At 40.8% G+C, this 13,482-nt stretch overlaps 1 protein-coding gene across 1 annotated transcript in view; it reads left to right on the forward strand.

Moving 5' to 3' along the window:
• ALS2 (alsin Rho guanine nucleotide exchange factor ALS2) overlaps positions 1 to 13,482 on the forward strand; it is a 97,922-nt gene that overhangs the window by 60,518 nt on the left and 23,922 nt on the right. The window contains exons 12-21 of the mRNA XM_060193494.1: positions 194 to 259; positions 1,216 to 1,378; positions 7,845 to 7,976; positions 8,693 to 8,821; positions 9,431 to 9,501; positions 9,986 to 10,052; positions 10,374 to 10,576; positions 10,689 to 10,754; positions 12,894 to 12,992; positions 13,128 to 13,144. Coding sequence (XP_060049477.1) covers positions 194 to 259; positions 1,216 to 1,378; positions 7,845 to 7,976; positions 8,693 to 8,821; positions 9,431 to 9,501; positions 9,986 to 10,052; positions 10,374 to 10,576; positions 10,689 to 10,754; positions 12,894 to 12,992; positions 13,128 to 13,144 — 1,013 coding nt within the window. The remainder of the gene's footprint in view (positions 1 to 193; positions 260 to 1,215; positions 1,379 to 7,844; positions 7,977 to 8,692; positions 8,822 to 9,430; positions 9,502 to 9,985; positions 10,053 to 10,373; positions 10,577 to 10,688; positions 10,755 to 12,893; positions 12,993 to 13,127; positions 13,145 to 13,482) is intronic.

Consider the following 13,482-nt stretch of genomic DNA (forward strand, 5'->3'; position numbering starts at 1 on the left):
TCTCCTGACCATTGTGGTCATAGCATAAGCTGTCCTTCAGTCCTTTATACTTTGTGAATGTGACACCACAAAGTTCTGAAGCTTATTGGGAAGATAGCAAGAAATACCTATTTCAAATGCTTGTTTGAAAGCACTGGTTTTTAAAAATCTATGTTTTGATACTAATGTACATGTGTTTTCTTTTTTGCTCAAGGTATTGCACATCTATTACAAATTTCCTTGTGATGGGAGGGTTCCAGCTTCTTGCTAAACCTGCCATGTAAGCACTTACCTGCCAGTTGTCATTCTAATAGCCAGAGATTTCTGTGTGTGTGTTTTTAATATTTTATTTATTTGTTTATTATTGGATAGAGACAGAGAGGAATTGAGAGGGGGAGGAGGAGACAGAGAGAGACAGAGAGACACCTTCAGTCCTGCTCTATCCTCGTGAAGCTTTCCCCCCGCAGATGGGGACCAAGGACTTGAACCCACAACCTTGCACACTGCAATGTATGCACTTAACCAGGTGCGCCACCACCTGGCCCCGATTTCTGTGTTTTTTGAGTACCAAAGAAAATACTTGATTTAGCCATTTGTTAGACAAATGAAAATAGGGACTTTTCTCTATCACTTCATGAAGGACAGGTATTATTAACCTTGTGGCCCTCAGTTGTCATCAGAAGTGTGATAATGGTATTGAGAATGCCGGAAGGTCTGGGTTCTTTTTCAATGCTACCACTTAATATCCCTAAGACTTTGGGCAGCTCTCTTCACACTGGAGCCTAGTATTTTTTCATTTAAAAAGTGGCAATGTTTTTCTCCCCAGTTGTGAGCAAGAAGTGAAGTATGTAATGGCACACAGGAAAGTATGCTATGACTTTTGACTTTGTAATGAGCAGGTGATGCTGTCATAAGCTGTAATGCTGGTTTCTTATTACTTCCTGAAACTTTGTCATGCATGATTCATTTCGTAGAACATCAGGCACAAGTCTGTGATTAACCATTCTTACAGAATATTGTTGCTACCACTTAGTACTTTTCACAGAAAGAAAATCTTTTAATATATAGGGAAATTATTTTAACTAAGTCTGGTCCACTTCGTTTGTATTTTCTTCTGTTAATTTTATAGCACCAAAGATAAGCATTCTAAATAAAGACTATCTTTTTAAAGTATTCCTATTCAGAATCGTGTATTTTTATAATTGAATTTCACTTCCCCCCCCCCCCTATGTCCAGTGATTTTCTCAATAAAAACCAGGAACTATTGCAAGGCTTATCAGAAGTGAATGATGAAAATACCCAGTTGATGGAAATACTGAATACATTGTTTTTCTTGCCAATCAGACGACTTCACGGTTACGCTAAGGTCTTGTTGAAGCTTGCTACATGCTTTGAAGTGGTAAGCACCTGCATATTAACCCCTGTGGACACTTGGGAAGCTAAGGGTCATGGTTGTCTGAGTTATGCTGTAAGATCTGGAACTCAATAGAGTTAATGTCTTTATGTCTCTAGTTAATTTGTATTTCCTGTAGAGACATGAATGAAGAAAGTGTGACTATCGGACATCTAATTTTCTTTGCTGTGGATTTAATATCCTCTCAGAAACGTATTAGTTGTATTCATTTTATGGAACAAAAGTCAAGGCCCAGTTCTGAGTGCACTCTGCCGTCATCAAGACTTGAGTGTATAATGAGTACAAGTCACACAGCTCTTTAAATCACACGCTTCTGAGGCAGTGCACAAACCACCTGAGTTGGAGATGTCATGACCTCATGCCAGGTATCTGGGTCGCTGCAGCAGGTACACAATGAGAAAGCATACTGTTAAGGATTTTCTTATGCTAGCTACTCTACTTTCTGAATGTAGTATTTAGGTAGAGTCCCAGAGAATTAGCACTGGTCCGTGTGTTAAAGACTATATTGTAAACCATTATCCCCTTCCCCAAAAAATAAAAGAAAATCAGCACTGTTAAGATATGGACATATGCTAAAGTTGAGTTCTAAAACAACATTCCCTATTGCAGTTGTACTGAAATGTGCAATTTCATTTTGTTTCCACTCTAAAAGGGCTCTAGAAAGACCATAGTTACTCTGGGATCCCTTATCATTACATTTCTTCTAAATCTTAGAATCTTTTTTTTTTTTTCCTTCAGTGTTATTGCTGTGGCTTGGTGCCAGCACTGCAAACCGACTGCTCCAGGAGGCCATTTTTTTTTCACCATTTTTGTTGCCCTTGTTGTTATTGTTGTCGTTGTTGTTGGATAGGACAGAAAGAAATGGAGAGAGGAGGGGAAGACAGAGGGGGGAGAAAAAGATAGACGCCTGCATACCTGTTTCACTACCTGTAAAGCGACTCCCCTGCAGATGGGGAGTCGGGCTCGAATCGGTTGGTCTTTGCACTTCACGCCATATGCGCTTAACTTGCTGTGCTACTGCCCGACTCCGAAAATCTTAGAATCTTATCTTCTTAGCTAAACAGATTTCAGTCTCCAGAGTGGCATTTCTTTTTATTTATTTATTTTTTAACTTAGAAGAAGTTAGCAGCCGGAGAGATGATTCAACTGATACATCAGACTTACTAGCATGCCTAGTTTGAGCCTTTAGCACTGCAAGTACTAATGTGATTTTCTGACTTGTCACTATCTCTTCCCCTCTCCCTTCCATGTGGAACTCTGTCTCTGATATATTGAATAAAATATTTTTAAAATAAAAAATGTAAAGAGAGAGAGATATTAGAGTACTACTTCACCACTGGTGGAGTTTTTCTTGTTGCTCTCCTATAGTGTGGGGAAATTGAATTAAAAGTCTCATGCGTGAAAGGGGGCAGGGACTCTACAACTAAGCTACTTCCTCTGCCTCAATCGATGTGGTTTGATCCATCTGTGATCTTGTAGGTCTTCTCTCTCTTAAAATGTCCTCAGTTATATAATAATAATAACAATAATAATAATTTCTAGTTTGAATGATGTGTGAAAGAAAAAAAAAGAGCTTTAGTTTGGCATTTAAAGCCCTCTACAAACCAGTGTCCTCTCTTACTCCTCGCCTTCTTTGATCCCCTTTGTTCTGTAAATTAGCATATGGAGGTAGCACTCTTTGTCTTCTGTTTCCTTCTTGAAACTCCTCTGCCTTCATCTTCATCATGGGAAACCTTCATTATCTGGGTGAGCAGTTATTTTTTGGTGATGGTGAAGGTGAAGCCCTCTATGCCCGTACCTCACACCCACTTTGCCTCTCACGAAACTCACTGAACATGACTTGCGTTGCAGTGAATCTGAGCACCCCGTGTCAGAGAGGGAAAGGAGACTGGATACTGGCTAAGAGAAAGGAAATTCAAGTCTTGTTTCTGAAAGTGGGGTGAGGGGGGAGAAAAAGTGCTAGTCATTACCACCTCTGTGTAGTGCTTTACTTCTGTTAATCTTCTCATTCCTTTTTATTGGCATCAGTGTTACTGCTGGGCCTCAGTGCCTGTTCAAGGAATCTACTGCTTCTGGTACCCTTTTTAATTTTTTTTCTTCCTTTCTTTTATTTGATAGGACAAATAGAACTTGAAAGGAGCAGGGGAGGTAGAGAAGGAGAGAGTAAGAGACATACCTGCAGCTCTCCTTCACCACTCATGAAACCTCCTCCCCTGCAGATCAGGGACCAGGGCTTACACTTAGGTGCTTGCATATAGTAATGTGTGAGCCACCACCCACCCCTACTTCTGTTAACCTTAGCCTCATTCTGTTGGTGGTCCCTAACCAGGTTGGAGAATCAAAGTCCTCTATATGAAAGATTTCCCCCCAACTATGTAGCCATATTCCATTACTAGAAATTGTTACTGGCTAAGTCTAAGATTAAACTATGTATATATTCATTCTCTACATATGTCTGTGGGTTGATAAATATTCCTTAAGCTAGATTAATAATACCGAATGTTTTTTAAATGTCTTTTACATGTCAGGTACCGTTCTGAGCATGAGCATGTTATATGTAGATTTTAGTCCCCATATCAGCCTTTTGAAACTGGCTTATTATTATGGTTCCCTTTTTACTTATGAAACAATGGAGACACAGATGACAACTGGCAGAACTAGAGTTCATATTCAAGCTCTTTGACTTCAGAGTCTATTCTTTTAACCTCTTTACTATGTTGTCTCTGACATGTCACCTTTTAACAAAAATCACGGCCTTTTCCAGTATGCTGTATTTCTCCCTCCTCTGTGCAGTTTTAAATTCCGAGAAGGCAAAAATGATGCCTTCCTCAACACTTCTTATTCCTAGCACTCAACAGTATGCCCCACATGCAGTAGGTATTGTGTTTGTTTTTTATTTTATTTTTTAAATATATTTTTTAATATTTCATTTATTTTCCAATAGAGACGGAGAGAAATTAGGAGAGGAAGGGGAGGGAGAGAAAGGGAGAGAGACGGAGATACTTGCAGCCTTGCTTCACCACTTGTGAAGCTTTCCCCCTGCCCTTGCAGGTGGGGACCAGTGGCTTGAACCTGGATCCTTGCACATTGTAATGTATGCGCTCAACCAGATGAGCCACCACCTGGCCCCAACATTGTGTTTCTTAAAAGAATGGAGAATTGAATGTATAGGACTGTAAGAACTGTGGACTGTGCTGTAATCATGACTGAGGACTCATCCTTTAACCATCTGCTCACGTTGCACGTTTCACAGCCATTGTGGCTTCCCCTCAAAGCGTGATTGGTTCTCTGTGTTGTCTGATGGTCCCGAAAGGTTCCAAAGGCCCTTTCAGGGAGGTTGCAAAGCTTTTTTCCAGCTAATGCGAAGATTTTTGTTTTGCTTTGCTTCATTTCTTCCACTGTGTTATTTATAATAGTAGTAATAAATAAATTAATAGGAGTAAATTTGTTGACTCTTCAGCATGAGCCAAGATAGTGGCACCAGAATTGTACTTGTAGTTCTTGAGGTTTTTACTACTATGAACTTACAGTTAAAAAACACAAAACTGAGAGCCGGGGGTGTTGGTGGTGGTAGTGGTGCAACAGGTTAAGCACAAGTGTCGAAAAGTGCAAGGACCAGCATCAGGATCCCAGTTCTACCCCCCCCCACTTCCCGCCTGCAGGGGGTTCACTTCACAGGCAGTGAAGCAGGTCTGCAAGTGTCTGTCTCTCATCTCTCCTCCCCCCCCCCATCTTCCCTTCCTCTCTCCATTTCTCTCTGTCCTATTCAACAACGACAGCAATAACAACAATAATGATGATGATGATAAACAACAAGGGAAATAAAAGGGAAAAAAGATTTAACAAAAAAACCCCACAAAACTGCAGGGTTGGGTGGTGGCCTACCTGGGAGAGCACACACATTACCACGTGTCAGGGCCCAGGTTCAAGCCCCCATTCCTCATCTGTAGAGGCGGACACTTAATGCACAGTGGAGCAGTGCTACAGGTGTGTCTCTTCTCTTCCTTTCTCTTTCCCTCTCTTAATATTCCTCTCTGTCACTCACCTTCTATTAAAAACAAACAAACAAAAAAAAACCTCCCAGAACAGTGGAGTAATATAGGCACCCGACCCTACTGTTTACCACAGCACTACCTCCACCACCAAGAAAAAATCATCTAGTTGCGATTAAAGCAAAGGAACTTGCAAGCAAAAAAGAAAGAAAAAGAAAAGAAAGAGAGAGAGGAAGAAAGAAAGAAAGAAAAGAAGAGAGAATATAAGACTTTCTTGTAAAATGTGAGAACTAAAATGGTTTTGTGAGGGGGTAGGCTGGGGGGTGGGCACAGAACTTTGATGGGAGGTTTTGGGACTTGCATGCTTCACATGTGAGTGTGAAAATATTCCTGAATTCTGTCAAGTGCTGTTAAATCACTAATAAAAATGATAGTAAAATAAAATACTTGTTCTTTTTTATAAAGGATATTTTTAATGAAGCAGTTAAATTATTTAACCTCAAGTGAATATTGTTCTTAATGTTCTTTGTGACAAAATAGGAAGTACAGATAAAACAGCTCTATTGCTTATCCCTCAGTATGAGGTTGTAGTAGTCAGTTGAGCACGGCTTTTTTTTTTTTTTTTTTGCCTCCAGGGTTATTCTCTCTGGGGCTCAGTGTCTGCACTATGAATCCACTGCTCCTGGTGGCCATCTTTTTTCTTTTATTGTTGTTGCTGCTATTGCTGTTGGATAGGACAGAGAGAAATTGAGAGAGGAGGGGAAGACAGAAGGGGAGAAAAGAGCTGCAGACCTGCTTTACTGCTTACGAAGTGACACCCCCTCTCCCCCACAGGTGGGCAGCTGGGGGCTCAAACCATCCTATGCTTCACACTATGTGCGCTTAACCCTGTGTGCTACTGCCCAGCCCCTGGCAGCTGCTGCTGCTTCTTTTTTTTTTAACTTGAAGTAACTTATAGCAGACAAACTGATTATTCATGTTTGATTACTCAGCAGATGCCTTCTGCATAAGTAAATGTGCCTGTCACTTTAAGGGCAAAACGGATAGCATGTGTTGTGATAAAATCTAAACTTTCAAGTAAAAGAGTGTGTGAAACATGTATCTATCACTGTGAACTTGACAGTTTCCCAGTACTGAGCTTTGTCTCCTGAGATTAGTAGTGATAATAACTTTTGATGTTGTATAATAACACGCACCCACATTTGGAAGACATGTAAATCAGTGAACTACTTTTTCCAAGTGTTCAACCTCCATAAAGTCATGCATAGGTGGAAGCTGGAGAGATAGAGCTCACAGGATTGGATGCCTGTGTTGCTGTGCACACAGCCCAGGTCTGAGCCTGGTGTCACCTAGGAGCAGCAGGGCACTGGAGGGAGCTATGATGTCTCTCTCTCCCTCCCTCCCTCTCTTTCCTCCACTCCCAATTTTCTTCTCCCCTCCCTCCCTCCCTCCCTATCTCTCTGGTTATTATTCTTCTATCTGATGGGGTAGGGGGACAGGAAGTCGACCTAGAATCTGTGAGATTATGCATGCATGATGCCCCAGTTCTCCAAACACCAAAGTTATGCACAGATAATAAGCTATTCTATTCTTGTGGGTTTCTGTATAGCAGAGTCCAGAAAGTCAAGTTGATACAATGTCTGATCCCACAAATTAGCTAACCTTTAAGCAACTACCATTAACACATTTCAGTATAGTATCAGATTATTTGAAAGGGCTATTTAAATATTCCAACTTTGTATTTATGTATTTATTTACCAGAGCACTGCTCAGCTCTGGCTTATGGTGGTACAGGAGATTGAACCTGGGACATTGGAGCCTCAGGCATGAGAATCTCTTTGTATAACCATTATACTATCTATCCCCCCCCAACTTTATGTCTTTACAAGGCAAGTTTTGCTCCATATATTTCAACTGAAGAACATACCAAGATTAAATGTTGGCAGACATGAAAGTTCAGCTGTACTCCAGATAATGTAAGATTTAGGGGGAAAAAAAAGTGATTTTTTTTTTTTTTTTGAGTCGGGCGGTAGTGTAGCGGGTTAAGCGCATGTGGCGCTAAAGCTCAAGGACCAGCATAAGGATTTTTTTTTTTTAAAAAAAGGTCCTTATATTTCAGATTAGTTCATTGGGGTGTGTGTGTGTGTGTGTTTCTCAGTTTTTGTAGTATGGTCAATATCTACTGACACAAAATCCATCTAATTGGAATAGAAGGAGATGAGCTTGAGAACTCTGAGCCTATTCTGAGTTCTTTCCCTCTGCAAATAGTCATTTATGTCACGTTGATCTGTATGTAGTCTGATCTTCTGAAACTAGTCTTTGCCAACTCCCATTACTGTTTTGTCCTAAGCTGGATTTTATCTCTGAATTTAACACTATATACCAAAACCACCAAAACTAAGAATTCTGGGCAAGTGTTTTATATTATTTTTTTTTCTCCCTTAATTATTGGCCTCCAGACATCCCCAGAATACCAGAAGCTGCAGGATTCCAGCGCTTGTTATGAGTCTCTTGCTCTCCATCTTGGCAGGAAAAGGAAGGAAGCAGAATACACGCTGGGCTTTTGGAAGACCTTTCCTGGAAAAATGACGGTAAACTGTGTGCCCATTGTCATTGCTCCAACAAACAGCAGCATATCCATAACAACTGCCATCATTTTCTCTGTTCCTTCTTTATGGTAATGATGCTTTAGTGACAACCCCCCCCCCCCATTTTTCAACTAAGGATACCCTAAGGATCACAGCAGCGGATGCTCTAAGCATAAAACCTCATCTCATTTCTAGCAGTCTTCTGACGACTTATGTCAGAGTAGTCCGACACTCTGGTTTTCTGAAAGAATCCTAGAATTAAAAAAAAATAAAGTTGAATAATCAGAATTATTTCAGATAGGGAGTCGGGCTGTAGCGCAGCAGGTTAAGCGCAGGTGGCACAAAGCACAAGGACCGGCATAAGGATCCCGGTTCGAACCCCGGCTCCCCACCTGCAGGGGAGTCACTTCACAGGCGGTGAAGCAGGTCTGCAGGTGTCTATCTTTCTCTCCTCCTCTCTGTCTTCCCCTCCTCTCTCCATTTCTCTCTGTCCTATCCAACAACGACAACAACAATAATAACTACAACAATTAAAAAAAAAAAGAATTATTTCAGATAGACACCCGCAGCATTGCTTCAGCATTTGCAAAGCTTACCCCCTGCAAATGGGAAACTTCTCTATCTCCACTTCCCCTCTCAAATTCTCTTTGCTCTATCAAATAAATAGTTAAAATAAGGTGATCTTGATTGTTCAAATTTGACTTATTTTTAACTTTTAGGACTCTTTGAGGAAGCCAGAGCGCCGGCTACTCTGTGAGAGCAGTAACCGAGCCTTATCTCTGCAGCATGCTGGGAGGTTCTCTGTGAACTGGTTCATCCTTTTTAATGATGCCCTTGTCCATGCCCAGGTAGGCACATTCCTGATCTTAAAAGTACCTGGAAATAGACTTCTGTGCTTTCCTTTTTGCTGTGTTGGTTTTTTGTTTGTTTTTGTTTTTTATAGAGACAGAAATTGAGGGGGAAGGGGAAGGCAGTGAGGAAGACAAAGTGAGTTGCCTGCATCACTGCCTCACTGTTTGTGAAACACCCCCACCCCACAGGTGGAGCCTTGGGCCTTGAACTCCAGTATTTCGCACACTGTAGCAGCATGCACACTCTACCAGGTGCAGCATTGCCTGGCCCCTGGAGTTGTATGTTTATTAAGTCAATTTAGCCATTACTTGATGTCTGGAAAAAATGACTCCCTGTAACTCTTGAATAAAAGAATGGTTAGCTTGCATTTGTAGTATGGGCCAATTTCAGGGAGATTTTTGGTTTCCAGTTTGAAAATGAGTATCAGCCGCCTCAAGGGGTGAACGTTTGCCGTAGAGGGTGAGGTCCCCCAGGAGTTTGCTGTGTCATGAGGATGGTGTCACAGGTCATGCTTACAAGAACTTACCCATTTGAAGGGTGTTATGCAGCAGAGACCTGGGCCCACGTGGTCTTTCTCATATGTGTCTTCATGTTCTCTGTTTCAGTTCTCCACACACCATGTCTTCCCTTTGGCCACTCTGTGGGCAGAACCTCTTTCTGAAGAAGCTGGCGGTGTGTAAGTATACCTCTCACTCAACACCAAATCTCTCCCTCTGTCACTCATATCACATCTGTAGATGTGAAAAAAGTTAAGGATCCCTTCTCCACCGCTCTGCACGGTGAGGCTCATGCTTCTAGTTTGTCAGTGGCAGGTCTTGAGAAGTGGTGGGAGGGCTTCTGTGTGCTCACGCTCCAGTGTTCATTCTGAAGGGACATAATTGCTTACGTTCCTCTGTTGTGAGAACCAAATCTACATGTGGCTGCATTTGCATTTGTTTATTTACTTAACTATATATGAGAGTTTCTACATCAACGAGAGAGAGAGAGAGAGAGAGAGAGAGAGAGAGAGAGATGCTATGCGTGGAACTGGGGACTAATGCACAAACCTCAGGCATCCAAATGTGGTGCTGAGATGATAGACCCTCTTACTTTCATGTTTGTGGAATAATGTCTTGGCAGCTGTTACACCTGCTGATATCTATCCTTGTGAACTGTTTTAGGAATGGATTAAAGATAACCACACCTGAGGAGCAGTTCATTCTTATTTCATCAACACCCCAGGAGAAGGTTAGTCCACGATAGTATTTCCTTTCAGCCTTTGGCTAACTCTATTTCTACCTATTGTGTTAGTAGAGAAGAAATTAAAATAGTTATTCTTGTCTAATGATCCATAATTATGGCTGATAAATCATTAAATCAAGACCATTGACTTGTTTAACGTGACTGAACTCTAAACATTGAAGCAGTCAGTTCCAAGTGCTGGCCTGCATTGCTTAGTAAGAAAACCATTAGGAGACAGAACAGTCGTCCTTGCTAAGGAACATGGAGACTGAAAGCACTGCTTGGTGAGTACTTGCCATAAGCTTATTGACACTCTTTTGCCACTAGACTAAATGGCTACGGGCTATAAGCCAAGCTGTGGATCAAGCTTTGAGGGGAACTTCTGACCTTCCACCTTTTGGAAGTAGCAGCAGTATCCAGAGGCAGGAGCCTCCCATCTCTCGCAGTGCCAAATACACTTTCTACAAGGATCCTCGCCTGAAGGATGCGACCTATGATGGGCGCTGGCTCTCTGGGAAGCCACATGGCAGGTGAAAATGTTGAAGACTTGGGTGGTGGGGGAGGGTGATTGGCTGTTTTGAAGTGATGCTGATTATTGGCAACATCAGTCGATCTGTATTGTTCTTTGCTTATGCGTTCCAGAGGCATTTTGAAATGGCCAGATGGAAAGATGTATTCCGGCATGTTCAGGAATGGCTTGGAAGATGGGTAAGAGGGCCATGTAATAAACATTCAACTTCAGTCACAAATGTTGTTTTTGTGTTCACAGTTGTTTTCTAGAACTATTAACAGATCTTTGTTGTTGTGTTAGCAATGCCTGCGACATACTCAGGTTTCTAATGCAGATGTGTGAACATGATGTGTGAACATGAGCTAGGATGCAGCCTTGATTCACCTAGAACAAACCCTTTACCTACTAAGCCTTGATTGACCTAGAACAAACCCTTTACCTACTAAGCATAGTGACCTCAAGTTGCACAGACTTTATTGAATTATAACTTTTTAAAATCCATTTTTTTAGTCATAAAGACTGAAAAGTGCCCCTTTTATACAAAGGACATTGGAAAATCTTTTTTTGGTAGTTTCAAATCTTTACTTTCTGTGCTTGGCTGCAGGGGGACTCCCTAAGTGATACAGTATTCTAATGATTCACAAATGACATTGTTTTTGTATAGCCTCATGTTTTTCTCACACATATAAATATATGTACATAATAAATTTTTGGTGGTGAAATATTTTGTATTATGCTTTTGAAATATATTTTTATGTATAAGACAATTATGATAAAATTTGGGTGATGATTTGTGTGTGATAATCTATAAATTTTTATGGTATAATCTCTTTAAATATTGATTTTTTTTTTATTCATTGGATAAAAATAGAGATAAATCAAGAAGGAAGGGGAAGATAGAGGGGGGAGAGATGTGTGGCACCAATTCACTGTTCTCATAGCTTATCCTCTGCAAGTGGGGATTGAGAGCTTGAACCCTGGACCTTGCACATTGTAACATGTTTGTTCAACTGGGTATGCCACTGTCCAGCCCTGTGACATAATATTCTAATAGAGTCTTAGAATGAGCGGAGACTTTAAGATATTGGGTTTTTACCCTTCCCCACTTTATTCTAGAGATAATGGAACAGGACACTTGGGTTCACTCAAGTTCATATAACTAATTAGTGGCAGAGATAAGCCAGGGACACATATTTCCTGTGCTTCTCTGGATTTGGAGTAAAACACTCCATGCACACTCCATGCATCGGGGCTGATGGCATTCTTTTTTTTTTTAAAGACGTTATATTTTTAATTCATTTTTAGTTTTAATTTTATTAGTTATTTAATAATGATCAACAAGATTGTGGGATAAGAGGGCTACATATAGTTCCAGCCACCAGAGTTCTGAACCCCATCCCCTCCATCGGAAGCTTCCCTATTTATCTTTCTGGGAGTATGGACCAAAAAATTTATGGAGTGCACAAGGTGGGAGGGGGGGGGTCTGCCTTCTGTAATTGCTTCTCTGTTGGACATGGGCAAGTCGATCCATACCCCCAGCCTATTTCTGTTTTCTGACTCGGGTAGGGCTCTAGGGAAGTAGAGTTTCAGAACACATTGGAGAGGTCCTCTGCCCAGGGAAGTCAATTTGGCAACTTGTTGGCTGAAAAGCATTAATATATAAAGCAGAGGGGCCAGGTGGTGGCACACCTGATTAAGCACACACATTACTGTGTAAAAGGACCCAGGTTCAAGCTCCTGGTCTCCACCTGCAGAGCGAAAGCTTCATAAGTGGTGAAGCAGGGCTGCAGGTGTCTTACTGTCTTTTTCCTCTCTACCCCTCCCCTCTAAATTTCTTTCTGTCTCTATCCAATAATAAAAATGAAAAAAAAAATAAAACATTTAAAAAAAGATATAAATCAGAACAAATTGTTTAATATTCAGAAACCTAAAGGTAAGAATAAAGCAGATGAAAGTTGGGGGTCTTCATGTAGGAAGAGCTAAGAAGTCTACTTTGCATATATTCTTTATTTTCTTAATTTTTATTTATAAGATGGAAATATTGACAAGACCATAGGATAAGAGGAGTACAGTTCCACACAGTTCTCACCACCAGATCTCTGTATCCAATCCCCTCCCTTGAAAGCTTTCCTATTCTTTAACCCTGCTGATGACACTCTTTCCAGCATGACGGATGGCTTCAGTAACAGATACCACTCACACCAACTTTCTTTCCACCCTGTACATAAATCTTTTCTCTATTCTCCATGTTAAAATGCTTACCAATTTATGCATATAGAAAGTGAGTATTCCATAAATACATATTCTGATATTTTTCCCCCAACCTTCCTTCACAGGTATGGAGAATACAAAATCCCAAACAAAGCACTGAATAAAGAGGACCATTATGTGGGCCATTGGAAAGAAGGGAAGATGTGTGGCCAAGGAGTCTATAGGTGATCACACTAGGAGGGTTATTGGACTTGTTAGACTGATGTTGTTTCAAAAAATGGTGTAAATCTGTGCGTAGCTACAACTTTTAAGGTGATTTTATTTAATCTGATAACCAGACCTATATAGTCTTCTTGTAGAGATCAAGCTCTTATCTGTCACATGATGAAAATAGTAGGCTATGACTAAGCAGGTCTGCAGGTGTCTCTCCCACTCTGTCTTCCTCTCCTCTCTTGATTTCTCTCTGTCCTATCCAATAACAACAATAGCTATAGCAACAGTAACAATAAAAACAACAACAAGGGCAACAAAAATGGAGAAAATGGTCTCCAGGAGCAGAGGATTCGTAGTCACCAAGCCCCAGCAATAACCCTGGAGGCAAGAAAGAAAAAAAAAAAAGGCTATTACTTAGGCTTTTTTTTTTTTTCTGAATGGTGATGCACATTTTGAGAATAGGTTATATTTAATACTATTCATATGTGTAGGCATATTACA

Source organism: Erinaceus europaeus, chromosome 7 (assembly GCF_950295315.1).
Source record: "Erinaceus europaeus chromosome 7, mEriEur2.1, whole genome shotgun sequence".
NCBI classification, from domain to species: domain Eukaryota; kingdom Metazoa; phylum Chordata; class Mammalia; order Eulipotyphla; family Erinaceidae; genus Erinaceus; species Erinaceus europaeus.